The sequence below is a fragment of the Barbus barbus genome (assembly GCF_936440315.1).
Source record: "Barbus barbus genome assembly, chromosome: 13".
NCBI lineage: Eukaryota > Metazoa > Chordata > Actinopteri > Cypriniformes > Cyprinidae > Barbus > Barbus barbus.
Window position 1 is genome coordinate 32,079,712 of NC_136741.1, and position 25,835 is coordinate 32,105,546.

The 25,835-nt window shown below is 35.2% G+C and overlaps 1 protein-coding gene across 1 annotated transcript in view; it reads left to right on the plus strand.

Moving 5' to 3' along the window:
* The first annotated feature begins 600 nt into the window (after positions 1–600).
* Positions 601–25,835, plus strand: part of LOC306879608 (serine hydroxymethyltransferase, mitochondrial-like) — a 40,440-nt gene continuing 15,205 nt past the window's right edge. The window contains exons 1-5 of the mRNA XM_079432694.1: positions 601–749; positions 20,899–21,075; positions 23,617–23,696; positions 24,780–24,980; positions 25,071–25,152. Coding sequence (XP_079288820.1) covers positions 717–749; positions 20,899–21,075; positions 23,617–23,696; positions 24,780–24,980; positions 25,071–25,152 — 573 coding nt within the window. The 5' untranslated portion in view covers positions 601–716. The remainder of the gene's footprint in view (positions 750–20,898; positions 21,076–23,616; positions 23,697–24,779; positions 24,981–25,070; positions 25,153–25,835) is intronic.

Here is a 25,835-nt window from a genome sequence, read left to right on the forward strand (position 1 = left end):
TTATTGGTCTATGCATGCAACCTTTATGAAACCATATTAATTGAGAGATTAAATGGAAAACTACAGGAAACTAAAATTAAAACCATTATAAAAAAAATCAAATAACTAAAAACTGAAACCAAACTGAAATAAAATAATATATGTAAATATGAAATATTTACTTTTTTTCTTTTCTTTTTTTTCAGCAAGCTCCCAAGGCAAAATTTCTCTTTTTTTTTTATTTAGTTTGATGTAGAATTACCTGTAAAACTAAAATATAAAAATAGTTAGGCTAAAAAAAAAATACAAGGCACATAAAAGGGACAAAAACACAACATTACTAAAACTAACTAAAATGTAAAAATATAAACAAATTTTAAATATTTATTTTAAAAAACACTATAATAGTATATCAGTGATAGTGAAAAATATTATTTCAGTGTGTCCCCTGTATTAATCACCAAAGGAAATAGATCATAAAATCTAATACAATCAACTCTAGTTTTTCTGAAAAGCATAAAATGACATAAAATTAGATTAATTTCTCAGGTTATGTGTAAATCATGACGTCAGTTTGTAGGCCAGCGTCGACTGCGCAGCTGCGGCTTCTATGACAGGACTACATTTCCCATGAGCACTCGCGCTTATCGTCAATCCTCTGCTGTCATTTAGGCGACGGACGAAAAACGTGCGAACGCAAAAACCTTCTGGAACCGGAGAAGTTGGGTCGCTTTATCATGTTAACACTGACATTGAGGCAACTAATCAGGGTGAGTTTATACACGCATGACCGCGTTATAGCGCACAATAACGCGAAAGCGAACGAAGAGCTCGCGTTATGATCGCTGAGAGCTCTTGATCACATCAAAACAGCGATAATATTCATTAGTGTGCATGCATGATCAAATATGCATTAGAAGCGTTTTGTGTCGATGCAGATGTTACATGCACGAGTGTGTTATTGAGTGGCGATTGACGTGGCATGAGAGTGATCTGAGTCTGCGTGATTATAGTCTCTACTTCAGGACTGATATTTAAAAGCGTCTCTGTAGTTTGTGTGGCGTGATTTGAGTTTGTAGTTTGTAAACTACAACTTTCCAGTTGCATGGCAATCTTTGACAGCTTTGAATGTTTGGATTTGGGAGCTGTCACTAACTCAAGATCAAACTCGCATGCATCTATCTACTCTAAGTTACTGAACTCTGAGATGTCTTCAGTGCTTGCTGAGGATGCAAACAGCAGATCTATGTTAACTAGTCTGGTGATACTGGTTAGATGATGCAACCGCTCGTGATGTGTTTCTGCATGCTTCCTCTCACACTCACACACACGCATCTTAACACATTTGCATGCACTGAATTGCAAGATGAAAACTCGTAATTCTGAGAAAAAAAAGTCAGGATTGCAAGAAAGTCAGAATTATTATTATTTTTTTTCTCAAAATCAAATATACAGAGATACTTGACGTCAAACAGAACCCAAACTAAAGTGGGGGATACATATAACAAATATACATCATGCAGGGTAAATCATTCAATTTTACAAATAACATTTTTTAATATGAGAGACGTTTTTATCCATTTCTTGTTTCTAGTAACTGAAATCAATGAGTCATAAAATATATTAAGTTCTTTACAAAACAACTTAAAAGAGGGAATAAAAGACGTAGTTTTTGCTTTATGTACATGAAACTTCCCAAAGATTAATTATCACCTTTAAAGTGTTATCAACTACATCTGATCCAGTAATACAATTAAAAAAAGATCACGGATTCAGAAAGTCAGAATTATGAGTTTATGTTTAGCAATTCTGAGAAATGTTTTGTTTTGCATCTGAATGTGTTTGATCTTTTCTGCTGAGTTTGTAAGTGACAGAGATCAGATGTGTTTCGGTGCAAAGTGCAGTATAATAACTGACCCAATGACACTCTTAGACTCCTACAATCAGCTAATAATACAGAATAAACCTGCTCAGTTTCATTTTTCAAAGTTTTTACTTTTGCAAGCTGTTAAACAGACACTATTCGCCTCCGAGATGCCGCTTTGATGCATGATGACATGTTTTTATTAAATTAAAGTAGATTACCTGCTAATAACTGACAGTTTGTTAATAAACCTCTGGCAACAGAGCAGCATGGTATTCTAATCATCGGTCGCATGTCTCTCATTACGTCTGTGATTCACGTGCTGTCATGCTTTTGCTGTTGAGGGAATGAGATAAACGTGCTTCTGAATATGAAACGAATGCATCTTTTGTGTTTGTCGGTGATCCGATGACTGAATTAACCTGATTTAGTGAAGGACGTTAGTTAGTAGCTGCTTCCGTTCTGTAGAAAGGGATTTATGAGCAGCTAATGTTTGTTGGATCTGCTAAAATCACAATGTTTGTGTTTCTACAATCGAAGTCTGAAGTGTTGGATATTGATTGTTCAAGTGTTGCACCAAAGAATCATTTTCTTTATCGATCTTTTGTCTTGTTTTCCAGTAAAAATTTATTTATTTGTATTCTTGCTTTATAGAATAAAGCATAACATGAACAAAATGCTTTGCTAAAAATGATGAAAAAGCCATTTTTAAACCTGAGAAAAAAAAAAAGGAGTGGAAATAAATGGTTAGTATTCTCTTAACAAGTCATAGTATCTTACACACTTTTCTTCTTTAGTAAAAATCATTTTAAAGATGTTTAAAGCTTTTTTTGCTGTACTGACGTGTTCCTAAGAAATGCATGAACCAATAAAAATACAAATCTGTAATGCAGCGCTAGTTGATTTGGGTAATAATTATGAATATTTATATATATTTTTAAATTATATAGAATTTATTGCAACAACTCTTATAGTTATTTTATTTAATTGTTCTTTGACATTATATCATATCTCTTTTAACAGCATATAAACGTATAAATAAGCATATAAACAAACTGTTGTGATGTTAAAGTGTGCAGTGCTTAAAACAGGAGCAATTTAAAAAAAAGTAGTGAAAAACAAATGTAGTAGGCTATATTCTCTGAAAACTGTAATATCTCTACAGTTTTGCTTCTTGAGTAAATGTTTTAAGGATGTTTAAATATGTTTTGTTGTTGCTGCCAAACAGGACAGAAATAGTGGTGTTTTTTAATCATTCCGGCTTGTTCTGATTTATGAAGGGTCACACTTTCATTTATTGAGGTTTGATATTATCAGTCGTCTTTCATAAGCAGCGGTAACCAACCACTCAATGATTAACCCGCTGTTGTTTTACATAATATGCCAAAGCTCATGTTCTGAACAGCCAATCAGAGACAAGCTCTGGTGAGTTACTATGGTAACCGACCCCTGTACTCTGGCTCATTCAGACAGGTTGAAAAAGTGATGAGACTAGTTAAACAATCATCTGATGCGGTTTGACTTGTGTGTTCCTTTGTTTAGATTGTGTTTAGCTATCCAGTAAGCTTACAACAGAAATACTGTGGAGGTACAGCAGGGCTCTATACTGTGACCATTTCAAGTGCATTTGTGTTTGCGCTCAGGGGAGCTTCGAAGATTTCTACTTGGGTGTTTTTGCATCATTGAGTAATGTATTGCAGACATATGTTGATTCCTTGAATGCAATGTTAATCAGAATCCACTCACTTCTCAAAATACTGGAGTCTTGTTCATTGCTGTGTTATGCAAGCTCACAAATCCTCTCGTTATAACAAACACATTGTAGACCGAGTGTCAATAAGAGATTCGTTATGCAGTGTAGAGAGCTTCGCTGATTATAATGAAACTTTGTGAGATCGCTATGAACTGAAGTGAGTGACAGCTTTTAAAGAATATTAAGGGAATTTGCGAATGTGATATTAAATTAATACAACAGTTCAATAAACAAGTTAATATTGCGTGACGTACATTGTATGACTTTTACAATATTGTCTGATATTGCTGTATTTCGTCAATGAAAATAGTTTCAAACAGAGTCACAGCTCAGCCGCTGCGCATCTCCAAGCAAACAAAGCAGTGTTTCGTTTATGAATGAATGTGCGTTTTTAAATGAATCTATTGAGTCAATGATTCAATTACTCATTCATAAAGACGGTCATTTGCTTTGTTCCCCGTTGAAACGAATGATTCAGTGATATAATCAGTGACTTGCCGCCACCTGCTGGCAGTTTTATTTTTTAAAGTGTCATTTCAGTTATTTAAATCATTTTAATCAAACAATAGTTCTATATTCAAAATTTCATATTTTAAATTTTAGTCTAACAACATCGTTATGAATTTAAAACTCTGTATATGTGTGTGTGCCTCTGTAAATTTAAAGTGCCAACTTTGTAGTGGAAACTAATTTAGTTGATATTGATTTCTTTTGATTGGTAAGTTATTCTTCTTATTCAATTTTTTTTTTTTTTATTCAAATTTTTGGAAAAGCTTATAAATATAGATTTTTGAATTTGACAATGACATACTTTTAATAAAGTTAGAAAAAATGCCATTGCAAAGAATACAAAAAATGTCCATGTAGGCTAGTTAACTTTAAGGAGACAAATATTACCTTGTAGTGGGAAGGCTAATTTTTGTTATTAATCAGAAGGTGCTTATGAATTTCTTTGACAGTGCTCCTAAATGTTTTAGATTAGGAGCATAAGTGTTCCTGAAAATAAGATTAAGCGTAGAGCCCTGTACAGTAATGCTGTCAGATGGTAATACTGTGGTATTTTGATGTCATCCGTGGAACTGATTGATTGTAGTATTTATATACTCATTCATAGTATGATGTATGAGAATCACAACTTATTTAACTCTTCTGCTTAATAAGTGCAGTTCACTTGATGATTCCCAGTAATAATATTCCTGTACAACAGTACAACAGTTGACTTTAAGACAAAATTGTTATATTATTGTAAACATTATAATGACAGGATATTGATTGAGTGATGCAATTGAATTGTTTTTGCCATGAATATATCCATTGATGCTGACATAGCGTTAAATCATGAATAAATAAATAGTACAGCATGATGTTGTCCTCATGGGTTCAACTCTGGGAATTTATAAACCGATAAAAGTATTTTTTTTTTTATTTGATTTTTTTACTTGTAGTTTTAGTAAAAAAAATTAAAATGAATTGGGGGGGGGGTGTATTTTTAGTTTTTTAATGTTTTAATATAGTATATATACTGTAGTATTTGTTTATAGTTTTTTCATTTTTTTTTATTTTTTATTTTAAATAAAATGCTTTTGCAACTAGTGAAAATAAAAGTTTACATTTTTATATTTATATTTTTATTTCAGTTAAAACTTATTTTATTTCAAGCTACAAAAAATGTTTTATTTAATATGGTTTTAATTTTAGTTAAATATAATAACTCTGGAAGATGAATCCTAACACTTAAACTAATCTAACCCTTATTTGGAGATGGATGTGATGAAGAATCGCTCTGAATGATTCACTGAGCTGATTCAGACTGATTCATTCTGAAGAGTCATTTGTGAATCAGACTGCCCTGCTCACGCTGTGTGCTTTTTGCTTGCGATAAAAACACGATAGAGAGACGTGTTTTATCTTTACTGTGTTTGTGTCCAGTCTTAATCTTCCATCACAGTCAGATCACACAGAAAACTCACTCACTCAGTTTTATATTGCTGTAGATTCAGGAGAAGTGTTCTGAAGATCCATAAGAATCATTTAGTTCCAGCAGGTTTGAACAAATGGACAGTGATCCTCTTCTTGATTCTTAGTGTAACGTCACATTAAAAGTGACACACACAGATGATTGAGCGACCGCCTCTCATATCTGAAGCTCATTTTCATATTCAGATTGTCTATATATTCAGACATGCTTAATAATTGATAAGGATATATTTTTAATGCTTTCATCTCTATTTTTAGCCACTAGAGTCCCAGTTTGAAGCTTTCCGGGGTTCACTGGCAGATCTCGACGCTCAAATCCAGCGCCGGCGCTTCAGTGCCTTAATCTAGATACATATTACATTGCGTTCTCATAGTGAAATATTCCAGCGTATGGCGCAAGGTTTCCTGCTCTTTCACCTCCGCGAGCGCAGAAGTGTTGGGGAGTAACTAGTTACATGTAACTAAATTACCTAATCTAATTACAAAATAAAAGTAATTGTAATCAGTTACAGTTACTGGGAAAATATGAAATTAAATTACAGTTACTTATGAAAATGTTAACGATTACAAGGGAGTTACATCTGATTTTTTTTCTCACACACACAGAGATTTAATTGATTTCTTTCATAAATTGCATTGACTGCTTTAAAATATGAGACACCAATGTTTCAGGAGTTTAGGACACATGCTTATTCCATACCTGTTTTATTTCCTATTTGGGTTTATGTATATGCTTTATTTATTTATTTATTTTTAATTAACAGTTTTTTCCAAGGCATTGTTGGATGCCAGTGTTTCCTGTCATAAAAATTTGATTTCAGCAACATCATAGCTACTAAACTATTTCTTGTTAAGGTTTTAAATCAGTATTTAACCTCAGAATGATCTCAAAGTAAGTCTGATTTTGTGGTGGCTGTGCTTTAAAATTAAATTATTATAATCTTAATTCAAGTGATGAAGGATTTTGAAGATGACAGTAATCAGTGTTGAGTACTGCTGTAAGATTAACCCTGCTTTACATGTTTCAAAATGAGTAACAGTTGAAAACATTAGAAAGTAATCAAATGTGATCAGTTGCATTACTTTAATAAAGTAATTGAAATAGCTACACTACTTATTATATTTTAGATAGGGTGCACTGTAAAAAAAAAAAAAAAAATCTGTAAAATTTACGGTAAAAAAAAAAAAACAGCAGCTGTGGTTGCCAGATTTTTACCGTGAAAAATACAGTAGCAACATTTTAGGTTTTACGGATTTAACTTGAATTTACATTTAAATACCATAATTTTGTTAGCTGATATAATGTTAATATATCAACCTATGGAAGTACTGAAATCTGTACCTTTGTAATAAACTAATAACCACCAAAAGCAGGTGGTGATGAAAGTCACATGATGACCCAAAGCTCATCACAAGCAGCTTTTAAATGCTAACTGCACATCATTCACATAAACACTAAACACCATCATGGTAACTGAAATAATGCAATAAACATTAATTTAACAACATTAGCTGTAACATACAACCCTAAAGTACACAACTGATAAGAAAAAACATAGTTATTTCAACGAAAGAACATCAAATGTGAAATGTAGTGCAGGGAATTCTGGGAATGTCAATTTACGGTTATTCACTGTAAATTATGCGTTCTTTTTCCACTTCCAAAAACGGTATACTACCGTAACATTACATGTAATGTCCAATATTTACATTTACATTTAGTCATTTAGTAGATGCTTTTATCCAAAGCGAATGGAAGAAATCAAAATCAACAAAAGAGCAATGTACACTTAACACTTAACAAGGTTTTTTTTTATTCTATAATAAATAAAAAGTAAATGGAATAGAGAAAGCTAGTGTTAGAGGCCTTTCTTGCTTTTTGTTAATTGTATAATTAAAAAAGCTAGTGTTAGTTTTTGTTTTAAAGAAAACAAGCAGTTAGTAAATGAATGGAGTGCAAGTATAAAAGGGGCAAGTTTTTTTATTTATTTAAAGAATAGAATTAGAATAGAGTGCGCTAGAGTTAGAGCATCAAATAAAGATGGAAGAGATGTGTTTTTAGCCGATTCTTGAATGCAGTACAGTTTTTACAATACAGTTTTTGACCGTATATATTAACCAATTAATAGGTCTTTACTGTAGCATTTTAAAAAAAAATTATCATCATTTGTTAGTGTAACTTGTAATCTTTTACTTTTTACATGGGTTACAATAACCAAAGTAACCTTCCCAGTAGGCCAGTCACAATAACAACTTTTTGTTGTGTGATATATTGCCCCAGAAATAATTGTGACAAGCGATGGCCATTTTATGCCACTGAACATATAATCATAATGTAACAGCATAATAATGCAAGAAGGCCTACACGCCTTTTAATTTTTAAGAATATTTAGATCATGGAAATTAAGCATCAAAATATTAGATACTGTAAAAACGTGAATAGTAAATAAACTTTTTCTAACAAAAAGTGCAAAGTAACAAGTAGAAAAAAAGAAAAATGCATAAAGAACTTTTGTGTAGATTTTTCCATCTACAGATTTTTCCTGACCGTCTTTTCTCTGTAAATTAAGGGTGCACACTATTGCTGAAAAATACAGTCCCTACTTAGCAGTCAGATGTCCGTCAGATCCCTAAACAAGGCCATGTCTGCAGATTAAACTTTTTTTGTAGAAGCATTTTTTTAAATTGAACTAGCAGCTCATGACTACACCACGTTATGTACGAGAAGCTACAAAAGACAGGCACAAGTGGAATGCAAAAAACATGGTGACATTAATTTTTAAGTAAATATAATGGGTGATATATTGCGTCACCAAACATTATTGAGGTCATGTACATACAGTGGGGGAAATAAGTATTCAACACTTTAACAAATTTTTTTATTAAACACATTTCCAGTGCAGCAATTCATATGAAATTTGGACCAGATGTTGGTATTAACTCAAGAAATCTACACGGATAAAGAAATCATAAAATTACAATCCATAAAAAAGTTATATTTAATGAAGTGAAATAGGAGAAGAAAAAAGTATTGAACACACAAAGAAAAAGCAGTACACCAAGGCAAGACAACCGCTGATTTCACTAATTAGTTCAACCTCCTATTTGTGCAAATTAGAATCAGCCAGATTATTGCAGGGTAATCAGTTAGAAAAAGCCTTACCCACCTCTGAATGCAAGTATACAAGCATCTCATGATGGGTAGAGGCAAAGAGCTGTCCTAAGACCTTCGCAACAAGATTGTTGTGCTGCATAAAAATGGTAGTGGTTATAGACGGATTTCACAACTCCTAAATGTTCCTGTAAGCACCATTGGGTCCATTATACGCAAGTGGAAAGAAAAAAAACTCCACCATCAGCCTGCCACACAAAGGAGCTCCTCGAAAGATTGCTGATCAGGGAGTCAGAAGGTTAATCAGAAGAGTAATCCAAGAGCCAAGGACCACTCGGAAAGAGCTACAGAGAGACTTGGAAGCAGCAGGTACAGCTGTCACAGAGAAAACTATAGTCAATGCACTCCACCGCCACGGCCTCCATGCACACTCATCTCAGAAGGCTCCATTTTTGAAGAAGAGGCATGTTTAAGCTCGTTTGATGTTTGCTACAAAACATTTGTACAACCCTGTGAATTACTGGGAGAATGTAGTCTGGTCAGACGAGACAAAAATTTAACTTTTTGGCAATAATACCATACGCCATGTTTGGAGGACAAATGGCTCTGCATATGACCCTAAAAATACCACACCAACAGTGAAGTTTGGAGGTGGAAGCATCATGGTATGGGGCTGTTTTTCTTCTCATGGTACTGGCAGAATCCATGTTATTGAAGGGAAGATGAATGGAGCCATGTACCAGGAAATTCTTGAGGTGAATCTGTTACCATCCGCCAGGATGATGAGGATGAGACATGGATGGACATTCCAGCAGGACAATGATCCGAAACGTACTGCAAAGGAGACTCGGTCAGGAGGCCCAGTCAATCACCAGACTTAAACCCAATAGAGAATTTATGGAAGGAACTGAAGATCAAGATTCACAAGAGGGCCCTGCGGAACAATCAAGATTTGAAGACAGTCTGTTTAGAAGAACAGTGTGAACGATTAGTTTGTTCATACAGGAAGCGTCTTGAAGCTGTTACTGCAAACAAAGGCTTTTCCACCAAGTATTAAGTATAATCTCAGTTAGTGTGTTCAATACTTTTTTCCAGTGTCATTTCACTTTATTACACAACTTTTTTATGGATTTATAATATTCTATATTTTTTTCTCTGTGTAGATTTCTTGAGTTAATACCAACATCTGGTCAAAATTTCATGTGAATTGCTGCACTGGAAATGTGTTTAATAAAAAATTTGTTCAAGTGTTGAATACTTATTTCCCCCACTGTATGTGTGACCCTGCAGCACAAAAGCAGTCATGAGTAACACAGGTATATTTGTAGAAATAGACAACAATACATTGTATGGATCAAAATTATACATTTCTCTTTTATGACAAAAATCATTAGTATATTAAGATCATGTTCCATGAAGATATTTAGTACATTTCCTACCGTAAATATATCAAAACTTCATTTTTGATTAGTAATATGCATTGCTAAGAACTTCATTTGAACAACTTTAAAGGAGATTTTCTCAATATTTAGATTTTTTTGTACCCTCAGATTTTCAAATAGTTGTATCTCAGCCAAATATTGTGCTATCCTAACAAACCATACATCAATGGAAATATTATTTATTCAGCTTTAAGATGATTCATAAATCTCAATTTCACAAAATTGACACTTAAGATTTTTTGTTGTCCAAGATCATATATTGTGCGATAAGTCGATATATTGATTATTGCGACAGGTCTACTTCTCAGCACTGCAGACATGCTCCATCTCTCTGGATTATTGCGATAATGTCGCGGGCCGCTCGGGGAAATTGGCTTTCCAGTTGGTGTCACTCCCTTTGGCCCAGCGCTCACACTCGCTCCTCCTGTCGCCGTGTCATTCTGCGCCCAATCGGACGGTAATTTGCGGCGGCGACTCGTCCATTAGTCGTGTCATCCGAGTGATGTTCCTGACCCCGCGCTACGCCCCTGATTGCTGTCTAGCGCCGGTGTGATGGACAGCAGTCATCTGTAAAATTTACTCTTTGCTCTGAAGAGAAAGGAAATAACAAAAATAATCAGCAAAATGAAATGTTTTCTTTCTTTTTTTTTCTAAACCGCAAAAGCAGATGTGAGCAGACGACACCTGAGATGATGAAACAATACATCCATCAGCTGAGTGAGAGTGTGTGTGAGTGTGAGAGTGTGCGTGTTTGTGTGTGTGTGAGAGTGCGTGTTTGCGTGTGAGAGTGCGTGCGTGTGAGAGTGCGTGTTTGTGTGTGAGAGTGCGTGCGAGAGTGAGAGTGCGTGCGTGTGAGAGTGAGTGCGTGTGAGAGTGCGTGTGAGAGTGCGTGTTTGTGTGTGTGTGTGAGTGCGTGTGTGTGTGTGTGTGTGTGAGAGTGAGAGTGAGTGCATGTGAGAGTGCGTGTGAGAGTGCGTGTTTGTGTGTGAGAGTGCGTGTTTGTGTGTGAGAGTGCGTGCGTGTGAGAGTGTGTGTGTGTGTGTGTGTGTGTGAGAGTGAGAGTGCGTGTGTGTGAGAGTGTGTGTGAGTGTGTGATCTGCCATCTGTGGCTCCCAAAATAGTTCAGATCTGACCCTTGTTTTATTTGTCGTTTCATCCTGTTTTCTGTGTTTTTCAAGTTTGAAATAATTAAAATTTATTAATGTTTTTAATGAAATCTGTTCTGCTCAACAAGGCTGCATTTAATTAAAAAATACAGTAAAAATTGTGAAATGTTATTTAAAATAGCTGCTTTCTATGTGAATGTGTTAAAATATAATTTATTTCTGTGATGCGCAGCTGTATTTTCAGCATCATTACTCCAGTCTTCAGTGTCACATGATCTTCAGAAATCATAATAATATACTGATTTACTGATCAACAAACATTTCTGATTATTATCAATGTTGAAAACAGTTGTGCTGCACAATATTTTTTGTGGATCTACTGTGATACATTTTATTTTTTAGGATTCACAGATGAATAGAAAGTTCAAAAGAACAGCATTTATTTGAAATAGAAATATTTGTATCATTATAAATGTCTTTACTGTCACTTTTCATCACTTTAATGCATCCTTGATGAATAAAAGCATTCATTTCTTTTAGAAAGCATTCATTTCAAAGTCTTTGAACATATTTAAGTGTCACATTTTGATCAGTACATCATTCCCAGACTTCCACTTCTGTTATTGTAGAGTTATGATTATTCTCGGTTATGTCTATTCCAGAATGAGTGTGTGATGATGATCAGTGGTTTGTCACGTCACATGTCAGTCAGATGGTCTCTTCCTGTCTAAGTGGGTGGTTCTCGGCCACATCTGTGAGACTGCAGTGACTCCTGGGACGCACACACACACACACACACGTCTGTGTCCCTTCAGCAGCGACAGCGAAGGACGCTGCCATCTCTGTGTGTGTGTGTGTGTGTGTGTGTGTGTGTGTGGCCTAGAGAGACGGGTGAACACACAGACAGAAGTCATGACACTCCGTTCATTACATTCTCACATTTACATTCATGCATTTGTCAGGTGTTTTTGTGAGACCTACACTGCATTAAAGGTGTGTGTTCCAGATTTTCAAGATTCAAGAGTTTTATTCGTCACATACACAATTATACAGCGTATAACCAGCAGTGAAATGTAAGTCAGGTCCGCTCCAAGGACACTGCAATTATATAGACAAATATTAAGAAAAAGAAAAGTAGAAAAAATTAAATAATAAAATAAAATAAAAGATGAATAAATATAAATGTGCAGGTCAGTATGTTGTTGACTTAAATAGTACTAAGAGGAATGTGCAAAAAGTTGTCCAGGGTATTTAAATAGCAGCAATATGAGGTAGAGAAAAATTATGAATAGCTTATTGATATGGTGATATTTATTTGCATGGAGTCAAGTGATGTTATGACACAGAGTTAGAGTTTAGGAGCCTGATGGCCTGGGGGAAGAAGCTCCTCCTAAGTCTCTCAGTTTTTGCCATCAGGCTACGGAAGCGCTGACCAGATGGAAGCAAAGTGAATAGCTGGTTACCAGGGTGATTTGGGTCCTTGATGATTTTGACAGCTCTATTTTTGCAGCGTTTGAGGTAGATGTCCTGCAGAGAGGGGAGAGCAGACCCTGAGATGCGCTCAGCTAAGCGCACAACTCTCTGTAGTGCTTTGCAGTCCTGATTGGAGCTGTTTCCATACCACACTGAGATGCACTTGAGTCAATACACTTTCTATGGTCCCTGAATAGAAAGTTTTCAGGATTGCTGGTGAGACCCTGAATTTCTTCAGCTTCTTTCTTTAGTCCAAGTCAGGTTCTCGGAGATGTTTACACCGAGGTACTTGAAGCTACTCACCCTCTCCACAGGGGTCCCACTGATCATAAGAGGAGTGTAGGGCTGCTGCTGTCTCTTCCTAAAGTCCATGATCAGCTCTTTAGTTTTGCTCACATTCAGAGAGAGACAGTTGTCCTGGCACCATGATGTGCGTCTCTCTACCTCGTCCAAGTATGCGGTCTCATCGTTGTTGGAGATGAGGCCCAGAAGCACAGTATCATCAGTGAATTTGACAATAGATGTGGAGCTGTGAGAGGACACGCTGTCATGCGTGTAGAGAGAGTAGAGCAGGGGACTCAGGACACAGCCCTGTGGGGCTCCTATGTTCAGAGTGATGGAGTTTGAGGTGAACTGGCCAACTTTCACCACTTGAGGTCTGCCGGTGAGGAAGTCTTGAATCCAGTCACAGAGTGAGGAGTTTAGGCCGAGGTCAGTGAGTTTAGAAGCCAGCTTGATGGGGACTATAGTGTTGAAAGTTGAGCTATAGTCAATGAATAGCAGCCTGACGTAATTCCCATTGTTGCTGTCCAAGTGTGTGAGGGAAGAGTGGAGAACGTGAGAAATGGCATCCTCCGTGGATCTGTTTGGGCGATAGGCAAACTGAAGAGGGTCCAGAGTATCGGGTATGGAGGAGCAAATGTGGCTCTTTACAAGTCTCTCAAAAACCTTCATGACTATAGATGTGAGGGCAACTGGGCGATAGTCATTCAGGCAAGACGGTTTATTGTTCTTTGGCACAGGGATAATGATGGATTTTTTAAAATGAGGTGGGAACCACGGAGGTAGCAAGGGACTCATTAAAGATAGAAGTGAACAAACCAGCGAGCTGATCGGCGCAGGACCTCAGAACCCGGCCGGTTATCCCATCAGGTCCGGCTGCTTTCCTGATGTTCACTCTCTTTATGTGTGATTCGTTCATGCTTTCCCTGGGAATCAGAGCCAGCAGACAGCAAACCCTGTGTTTGTATTTAGAGCAAGCCAAGTCTAATATTTAATTATGTACTTATTTACTTGTTTATTAATTAGTCACTTCTTTAATTATTAATTTCATCGTTTATTGACTAATTTTTACTCATTTGTGTACTTATTCAGCCATTTCCTTGTGAACTTATGAATTTATTTTATTTCATTATTTTATTTTATAATTATATTACTTATATATTTGTTTAATCTTGCACTTAGTTAGTTATTAAATTTTTACTTAGTTAATTGTTGATTTCATTATTTATTTACATAATGTTTTACTTATTTACTTTTTTACTTATTTAACAGTTTCATTATATACGTACTTATTATTTCCTTTTGTTTACTTACTTTTTTCTTTAATTAGAAATGTCATTATTTCCCTAATGTTTTACTAATTTACTTGCTGTTTTGTTATTTACTTATTACTTATTTACTTATTTATTCATTTATTTATTGGTAGGTCTGTTAGTAAAATCTGTTGACTTTAGCCATTTTTGTTGCATTATGTGCCGATGGTGACCACTCAAAAATGGGGAAACAGCACTTTTCAAGTTTTTTCACCAATGTTTGCATGCCTGTAACTCTAGAAGTATTAAACATTTATTTCATAATGATATTTCCCCTATTTTAAATTCTTATTCTCCAATGAAAGGTTAGATTTTTGTGAATTATTTAAATAAAAGATCAAAAGGATTAACAATGCAGATTAATTTTTGTCTTCTTTGACCATATTTACCAAGGGTGCCGATATTTTTGGCCATGACTGTATCTTGTTTACTTCTGTCAAAATAAATGCATTGAACATACCTGTCTGAATACCATAAATGTTCTTTTTCTACAGCTTGCGTGCCTGCAAACTTTGGAGAAAAAACTTGAAAAGTGCTGTTTCTCCATTTTTGAGTGGTCACCATCGGCACATAATGCAACAAAAATGGCTAAAGTCAAATTAAATTTTCTCTCTGATTGCATTTTTTTCAGTTAAAAATTGGTTTAAATGCATAAATCATTTTTTATTTTTTTTTATTTTTTACTTACTTTTTTATTTTTTAAGTCATAAAAAATGACATGTATATGAAGGGCCTCTCCCATGTATGTCCACACTAACTTTTCAAAAAACATTAGTTATTTGTAATTTTTCTGTTATTCAAAGTGTCAAAATGTCATGTGGTGCGACCATTCGGCTGTAACTTTTTTTGTAAACATCTTTGAAATTACCTTAAATTTATTCAGATTAATTTTCGGCACTATTTGGCATGATGATTTCCAAAGTGTTTTGTAATCCTGTATAAAATTGCAAAGCAATTGTATTTATATTTCCATCATAATATACAAACAAACTTTGTCTGATGATTTTATATTATTATTTAATTTTAATATAAATCATGGTCGCACCACATGACATTTTTTAAGGCTTGGGCAATTCATCTAGATGAAAAAACACTAAAATCTCTTAATTTAACATTTTATTATGAATTTGTGTACACAACATTCTTAATGTGTGAACAATTATAGTAGATATTTTTATTTTTTGTATTTTAAAATCAGCCTGTCGAAAATCCTTTTACGTCAATGACCCTCATACAAAGCAGCTTGCATTGAATTAAAGGTGTGTGTGATCAGTTCATGCTTTCACTCCAAACCGTGTGTTTTTGTTTAGAGGAAATTGAGTTTGAAATACAACAGGACATCGTTCTACGTGTTTGCAATAACAAGGCATTCAGTACATAATGCAATTAAAATCTGTGTGTTCAGTCTGAGGGGCTGATGGGAACATGCACGCGTCTCAGAATCGTCTCAGGTTTTAACGCTCAAACTGATTGTGTCGCAGTCATTAGATGATGGGACCCCCGGGGGCCGTTACGCCCTGTGGTCGCACCGAATGACAGACGGACGTTTGCTGTGATGCTGGAGTCCGTCTTTCAGACGAATGCACCGGCATCACTGAGCTAATTGTTTTTTAATAACAGATTTTAAGTGAGTGATTCGTCAGGGCCCCGTGAGGGCCTCCATTAGCGTTATTACTGTTAATTATGAAGCGTTCGGTTCAGTGCGGCTCCAGCTTCTTCTGAAGAATAGTGCGCCCGGAAAACAGTTCAGATGAATCCGGGGTCAGAGGTCAAAGTGAGAGGAGCTATAAGACAGAATTAAAGTATCAATAGTGAAAATCCACCATGATACCATGGTACAGTAATGATGTGAGGCGGTTTTACCATGGTACACTCAAAGCTTTAGACAGCTTTACTGTTGCTCTGAAGTTATAATAATAAAGTCATTAAAACACAAATGCTAATCCTCACTCATACTCTTTCTTCTCACATTACAAAAATCTAAATTTTTATTTTATTTAATTATTTGTGTACTTATTAATTATTAATTTCATTATTATTTAACCGTTTCATTATATACTTATATTATTATTCACTTATTTAATCATTTTGTTTATTTCTTTACTTTATGTACTTATTTTATTAACTTCATTTTGTATTTTTCTTTTTTTTTTAATAAAATTTTATACTTATTTGCTTATTTCATTGTGCACTTATTTACTTATTTCTTAATTATTTACTTATTTAATTAAATCATTTATTTACTTGTTAATTTAACGGTTTCATTGTGTACTTATTTATTAGTCACATTTAATTATTTCATAAGTGTATTTATTTATTTGCTTGATATATACTTATGTGCTTATTAATTATTTATCTGCTTAATTTTTTACTTATTTATGTTTCATTATATACTTATTTAATATTTACATAATGTAAATAATAAATATTTAAAATATATATGTTTGTGTGTGTGGTGTATGTATATGTAAATATTTATTTATTTTACTTTCTAATTTACATTTATGCATTTAGCAGACGCTTTCATCCAAAGCCACTTGCACTGCATTCAAGTTACAGTTTCTACATTTTATCAGCTCTTGCTTTCCCTGGGAATCGAACCCATGACCTTGGCGTTGCTAGCGCCATGCTCTACTATTTGAGCTACAGGAAAGCCTAATAATCTAATATAATTCTAATTATATATATAATTCTTATATAATTCTAATAATCTGGCATTGTGCACTGTGAATTGTTGACTTTAAAGAATTGCATGTGATGTTCCTCATTTGTATGTGGCTTTGGATAAAAGCATCTGCTCTATGAATAATCAAGTATTTATTAGTTAGTTTATGTGATATGTAGTCGTGTTGTCAGATGGCGTTGAATCGGCTGATAACTCTCACAACAACAAAAAAAAATCCTATTTCATAGGGATTGTGTGACGGCTCATTACTCCACGTCCAGACAGTTACATGCTTTTTTGCCATGGACTTCAAAGAAAACTGTGGTACTAGCTTAGTGCATGTACAAAAACATAGTAATACCGTGGTACTTTTGGTGTTTTTTGTTCTTGAATGCAGAGGAGGATCTGTGAGTTCACAAAGTGAGTACGCTTCAAATTTGTCAAGCATGAAGCAGCAAAGAAAGATATTAATATGTGTGTGTGTGTGTGTGTGTGTGTGTGTGTGTGTGTGTGTGTGTGTGTGTGTGTGTGAGTGTGAGAGAGAGAGATTAGATAAGCAGTTATGCTGAATTTTCATTCAGCTGTAAAGTTTCTGTTGAAAGTTGCTGATTGGAGCAGAATTAAAGCGTCATGCTGATTATTGTATCTCACCAACGGCCCGTTACACACACACACACACGCACACACACACACACGCACACACACACACTGTAGAACTGTAGAGTTAATTTCATTCACTCTGTTTCTGTCTGTATGTCAGATATTCCGGCCTTAGTCGCTCTCTATATTTCATGTTTTTGTCAGTCATGATGCTGCATCTTAAAAAAAAACTCGTTCACAATCAAGATCCTGTTAACATGCCTTCAGGCATCAGATCTGTGCTTCATGAGGATATATTTATATTGTTCATTAATGCACCATCATAAATCCATATGAATCATACTGCTCTTATATAATATATTAATCCAAAGAGCTATATAATATTTAATGTTACTGAAATATTTGCTTTTTTTTATAGGAATGGTTCATATATGCATCTCATATTATATTATATTTAATAGAATTTTTTATTTTATATTAATTTTAACAAATATTTTATATAAAGTATGATGCACATTTTAAACTAATGAAGAAGCAAATGCTTCAATAAAATATGTATATTAGTGCTGTCAAACGATTAATTGCATCCAAAATAGTTTTTTTTGTTTACATAATATATTTATGTGTACTGTGTATATTATGTATAAATAAATACAAACACATGCATGTATATATTTAAGACAAATATGTTGTGTTTATATATTAAATATAAAAGAATATAAATATATACATTATATGTTGTTTTATATAAAAATTATATAAAAATATATTTTCGAAATATACTGTACTGTATGTGTGAGTATTTATATATACATAATAAATATACACAGTACACATACATATGTGATGTCACCTTTATATATATATATAGTGCTTTTAACAATGCAAATTGTGTACATGCAACTATACAGATATACAAATGAGGACATTGTAGAAAAATAAAGAGAGAGATGGATAAAGTGGCATAAGGCACATGGCAGATAGTGCAAACCAGTTAAATAAAACAAAACTGTGCAGATATAGGTGTATAGTGTGTGTATATATATATATATATATATATATATATATATATATATATATATATATATATATATATATATATATATATATATATATATATATATATATATATATATATATATATATATATATGTGCAAGAGGAGCTTATCAGTCTGTTAAAGTGACAAGAGAACAGTCTTTTATCAGACTATCCGAAGAGGTAGTTTGCAGTCAATGCTGGATGAGGTAGTGATCAGTCCAATGCTGCACAAGTGACAGGTGCTGGTCACAGTTTGTAAGTGGATGGGGGGTGGGTGGTCGCAGTATCAGTGTTGCATGGGGTAAAAGGGGGGGGGGGGGGCAAGGACGGGAGGGAGTTCAACTTCCTGACAGCCTGATGTATGAAGCTGTCCTTCAGTCTGCTGGTCCTCGCCTGGAGACTCCGCAGTCTCCTCCCTGATGGCAGCAGACTGAAGAAGCTGTGTGTCGGGTGGGTGGGATCACCTGCAATGCGGAGGGCTCTGCGGGTGAGACGGGTGCTGTAGATGTCCTGGAGGGAGGGGAGAGAGACACCAACGATCTTCTCCGCTGCTCTCACTATGCGTTGAAGTGACTTGCGTCAGGATGCGTTGCAAGCGCCATACCACACAGTGATGCAGCTGGTCAGGATGCTCTCGATGGTGCCTCTGTAGAAGGTGCACATGATGGGGGCTGGGACTCTGGCTCTTCTGAGTTTGCGGAGGAAGTAGAGACGCTGCTGTGCTTTCTTGGCCAGTGCTACAGTGTTGTTAGTCCAGGAGAGGTCCTCAGTGATGTGCACACCCAGGAACTTGGTGCTGCTCACTCTCTCCACAGTCGCACCGTTGATGGTCAGAGGGGCATGCTGAGTGTGTACTCTCCTGAAGTCAACAACAATCTCCTTCGTCTTCTCCACATTCAGAGAGAGATTGTTGTCACTGCACCACCTGGCCAGGCGGCTCACCTCGCTCCTGTAGTTTGTCTCATCTCTGTTGCTGATGAGACCCACCACAGTCGTGTCATCCGCAAAGTTAATGAAAAGGTTGGAGTTGTGTGACGGTGTGCAGTCGTGGGTCAGAGTGAAGAGGAGGGGGCTCAGCACACATCCTTGGGGGGCCCCAGTGTTCAGTGTGATGTTGCTGGATGTGTTACTGCCGACCCGTACTGCTTGAGGTCTCCCGGTCAGGAAGTCCAACAGCCAGTTGCACAGAGAGGTATTGAGCCCCAGCTGGACCAGTTTGTGAGTGAGCTGTTGAGGGATGATTGTGTTGAATGCTGAACTGAAGTCTATGAACAGCTTCCTGACATATGAGTCTTTTTTGTTTACATAGTCATTATGTAAGTATTATGTAAACAGTTTAACGCGTTATCTTAATTAGTTATAAAAAAATAACGCGATTTAAAATATTTTAACGCAGTTAACGCACTGGCCCCGGCCCCAGACCTGTACGTCATCTTACATTTAATGCAGTTGACTGTTGACAAATATGATGCAGGGCAACAGCTCCATAAATGCTCCTGTATGAGTTTTTGTCTCATATTTATATCATAAGATAAGCAATATCACACGAGTGCTGTTTGTCCCTATTATAACGAGTGCAAATTAATTTATACAACAGTTCAGTAAATAAAAAGTTTATATTGTTTTATATTTTAAACACAATATTGTCTGTTTTTGCTCAGCTTTGCCAACAAAAATATTACCTTTTGTGCATTGTTGTGCATCTCCGAGCTACACAGCGGTGTTTAGTTTCTGAATGAATCCACGTTTTGAACGAATCGAGTTAATCAATGATTCAAAGAACCATTCATAAAGAGAGCCATTTACTTAAAGGGTTAGTTCACCCAAAAATGAAAATTCTGTCCTTAATTACTCACCCTCATATCGTTCCAGACCTGTAAGACCTTCGTTCATCTTCGGAACACAAATTAAGATATTTTTGATGAAATCCGGGAGCTCTCTGACCCTCCATAGACCGCAAGGATCCTAACACGATCAAGGCTCATAAACATAGCAAGGGCATTGCTAAAATAATCCATGTGACATCAGTGGTTCAACCATAATTTTACGAAGCTACGAGAACTTTTTGTGTGCAAAGAAAACAATAATAACACAATTTATTCAGCAATTCTTCTCCCCGAGTTACCGTCTTCCGCCATTTTGGAGAGAACCCCAGAACATAATCAGCGTTGTTTACATTCAGCATTTACGCGCTGTCTACTGAACAGAAGACTGTAACTCGGGTCTGTGGGAAGTCTATGGAAAGTCCCCACAATTCACAGAAACGTGTGTGTGTGTGTGTGTGTGTTTCAGCCGGTGTGCCGTGTTTCGGCCGGGATCAGATCCCAGCATTCAGCGGCGGCGGTCTCTGATGACGAGCGCTCGTGGACGGGACAGGAGAGTCTGTCTCAAGACGACCACGAGATGTGGGAGCTTCTGCAGAAGGAGAAGGACAGACAGTGCCGAGGACTGGAGCTCATCGCCTCCGAGGTGAGAGTCCACACCACTTTCCGATTAATAGGGATGCCCTCCAATAGTCAACTGATCGTTATTTGACCAGAAGATTATATCTTATAAGTCGCTTATGGCAAGCTCACACTACATGATTGAAAGACTAGCGAATCACTGTGTTGCTCAAACTACGCAACAAGATTTCCTCTCAGCTGTAGCCGTCTTGTCATAGCGGCGCACATACTACACAACATAACGCTAACGAGATGCACACACTACAAAACATTCAGTGAGGAGGCGTTCCCAACCAACGCATTCTGTGACTAACAGATCGTTAACGGCTAGTCTGTGGTAATACAGTACATCAGGCAGGACATCCAAACGCTCGCCTATCATTCATCGACCTCAAATATGACTTGTCATCTGAAATATGTAAGTATTATTTACTTTACATGGCCGCTCAATCTAATGTTAACCTGGAGAAATGTGTGCTGTTTAAGTGTCTGTGTGGAGCTGCGCGCTCACTGCAGGACAGATGGAGGCGCCGGTGCGCTCACTTGCTCTTAAAATAATCATTTTTCATCATACAGATAATAGTAATACATTTTTCAAATCTGTAAAGACTCTACGTTTATTTGTATGCACTCACAATAACAACAAAACATTGTGCTTTTGTAAAATAATGAAAGCAAACAGGATGCGCTTTCTGCCGTCTTGGTCTCTGTGAACTTGAGCACGAAACTCTGTTTATCTTTGCCATACAGACATTAAAAATATATCTATAGAAAGTGAAATATCTACTTTCAAATGGAATGATGAGTCCGTGTTGGCGACTTCATCTTTTAAACCGAAAAGAAAGCACTAGTTTATCAAATTATTAAAATGTTAATGACGTCTCCTTACTGTTTTTCCCTGACACATTCATAATCATTACTTCTGCGGTGCGCTGTGGCAAACGTCATGTGCTTGAGCGCTTATTATGCCATGTAGGCAATTAAAGACTCATAATCATGATTTCAATAGTTTATTAATAAATGTGCGATTAGTCGACTAATGCTTAAAATGAACGACTACTAGTCGACCAGAAAAATCCTTAGGGCAGCCCTACAGATTAATCACATTCATTACATGATTAATTCATTGTTAATTACTTCATTTGTGTATTGTAGACATAATGTAGTGCAAACGCAGTGCCAAAAAATATTTATTACCCAAAAATGGCCTTAAAAGCTAAATATTAGTGTTATTTTTAAAGTTTATTTATGCATTAAGCAATACTTGACTATGCACATTGTTTTCAAATCAAACCATGCCTATCTTCACTGAAAGTTAATGTTCATTTTAAGCTAATCATATTTTTTTTATTCTGTGTAGTTTTATTCATAATTACTGAGGACGAGGCGTCATGCAACCCGTCCATGTTGATATCCATTTAATTTAACAAGCTTTTACAAAATAATAAATTAATTGTCATCAAATGACTAATTCTGCATCAGACATCACCAACTCTTTTTAGTTTAGATGATGTTTTATAAGTGTTTGTCCTCCTTAAATAAGCCTATAGTTGTGCTGCATTATATTAACTACATTAGTTGCATTCACTATTGTTTTGATATTATTTATATATTATTATAGTATTTATTTACAACATTTTAGTATTTAATATTTTCAGTTTTTATTTTAATTTCATATTAAGTTTTAGAAATAAGTCATTGTTTGTGCTTTTGTCATTTTTATTAGTTTATTAATTACTCGCACATCAATTTTGGCTGAGAAATTACCCCTAAAAGGATCATTTAAAAAGTCTTAGAAGGCCAGTAGGTGGCGTTGAGTCACTGTTTTAATGAGGGAGTCATTGAATCAATCATTCAACCAATTTGCTCAAATGGCTGATTCATTCAAAGTGACTGTCTTTATGAATGAGTCGTTGAATCACTGACTCACTCGATTTATTCAAACTGCTAAATCATTCAGAAATTGAGCAAGTGACTGTCTTTGTGAATGAGTCACTGAATCATTAACTCACTTGATTCATTCAGACAGCTTATTCATTCAGAAATGAAGCAAGTGACTCTTTATGAATGAGTCGTTGAATCACTGACTCACTTGATTTGTTCAAATCTGTGGATTCATTCACTAATGTTGATCAGAGACGCTCAACAGTTCTGCTGTGGCTTTGATTGGAACTATTTTCATTGGCGAAATTGATTAAAATAGAAAATTCTTGCAGTGATGTGTCTAAAATGTAACGCAATATGAACTAGTTTATTGAACTGTTGTATGATATCAACATCACAATTGCAATGGTGCAGATATTGGGGAGAGACAGCACTCCTGCTGTTGTGATATTGATGAACTATATCATATGATATAAAAATATAAGATACATTTTCATCCAGGGCTGAATCAAAGTGAATACGGGAGTCGCAAGACTCATTTTATCATAGCTAACTGAAATTAATGAAGGAATGGAGTGATTATGAATGATAAAGATATGTAAGGAACCAACACACCTGAGACACGTGTGTGTGTGTGTGTGTGTGTGTGTGTGTGTGTGTGTGTGTGTGTGTGTCTCAACAGAACTTCTGCAGTCGTGCGGCTCTCGAGGCTCAAGGTTCATGTCTTAACAACAAATACTCTGAAGGATACCCAGGAAAAAGGTGTGTGTGTGTATTTTTTGTGTATTAATTTATTCAAAAATACATTTAAAAACACCGTGGATTTAGTTATTTTAAATCCAGCTGAAGAGTCTGTACACTCTTAAAAATAAAGGTTCTTTATTGGCATCAATGCTTCTATGAAGGACCTTGAACATCCGTTAAACAAAAGGTTCTTTATAGTCCAAACAGGTTCTTTAGATTTTTTAAATGTTCTTCAAAGTGGTTCTTTTAGGAACCGTTCACTGAAAGGATTTTTTGGGAACCAAAAATGTTTCTTCTATGGCATCACTGCAAAAACACCCCTTTGGAACCTTATATATATATATATATATATATATATATATATATATATATGAAACCATCATGAATCCTGATTTTACAAGTTTTTTAAAGGATTTTCATGAAGAAAAGAATTGATCTTGCAAATCTTTATTTATTTATTTATTTATTCATTCATTTATTATTTTTTTATTTTTAAGTTTTATTTGTATTTTTTTGTATTTACATTTTTGTTTTTAATTTATCTATTTAATTTATTTGAATTTATATGTATGCATTCATTTGGTAAATCATTAAATCTTGTTTTTTAATTAATCAGGGCTGTTTAATTAATTTTAATTAATTAATTAATTTAAAAAAATTATTTGTATTTATTATTTTATCATTTTATTTACTTTTACTTATTTATAATTCAATTGTTTTTTAATGTTTTTGTTAACTTTTTTTATTTTATATATTATTTTTATTTGTATGTATTATTTTTATCAATTTATTTACTACTTTTACTTATTTACAATTAATTAGTTTTTTATATTTTTAACTTTACTTTTATTTAATTTGTCTATTGTATGTATTTTTTTATTTGTATTGTTATTTTTATAATTTAATTTGCTTCTTTTACTCATTTGTAATTCATTAGTTTTTTTTATTAACATCTTTATTTTTATTTATTTTATGCATTATATTTATTAGTATCTTTTTAATGTTTTTTTTTTTTTTCTGGTTAAGAGACTGATGGCTGGTAAGTTGATTGGATCACAGTAGTCTGATGCAGTTCTTTTTTGTGTGTGTGTGTGTGTGCAGGTATTACGGCGGTGCGGAAGTGGTGGATCAGATCGAGCTCTTGTGTCAGAGGAGAGCGCTGGAAGCGTTTGACCTCGACCCGTCTCTGTGGGGCGTCAATGTTCAGCCGTACTCTGGATCTCCGGCGAACTTCGCTGCTTACACGGCCGTCCTGAACCCTCACGAGCGCATCATGGGTCTGGACCTTCCCGACGGCGGACAGTGAGTGACCCCCCCTCCCTCTCTCTCTCTCTCTCTCTCATTCAGTCTCTGCCTCTCTCGCCCGTGTAATGAACCCTGTGTCTCCATCAGTCTCACTCACGGATACATGTCTGACGTCAAGCGCATCTCGGCCACCTCCATCTACTTCGAGTCGATGCCCTACAAACTCAACGTAAGTTCACATCACACCTGACCCTCCTCTGGCTTTAGAACTAACCATAGTGACACTAAATATTAAAAGCCTAATAAAGAGTCAGCCGGAGTGTGTGTGTGTGAGTGTGTGAGAGATGGATGGACTGGTCAGTCTTCTCTATGGGAGAGATAATAGGAAATCGACAGGTGGCCGTCAGACACACTCACTCACACTCACACACACACTCACACACACTCACGATTACACTTTTCTAAAAGAAAAGAAAGTTCTTGTAATTTATTTATTTTTTTGTAGCATTTTATTTATTTTATAGATTTATGTATTACCTTTTCTATTTTTAATTAGTTTATAGTTAATTAGTTTTAATTAGTTAATGGTCACATGACATGCAGAAAAATAGAATGATTTATTTTACATTTTAATTAGCTTTGCATAAACTCAAGAACCCTAGTTTTTAGGGGGAAATGTTTTTATATCTATTTATTTTTCTGTGTTTTGTTATCCTTGTTTATTTGTTTACTACTGTTTTTTTTTAATTATCTTATTTATTTATTGTATTGGATTGGATGGAAACAGTTGCTGATTGATAAATCTGAATGTTAAAGATGTGTTGAGACTGTCTCAGCTGTTTCTGAATGCAGAAATGTTCTGTTGTAAACTCCTTAATGGCTAACAGTCTCTGTCTCGCGTCTGTCTGTCTC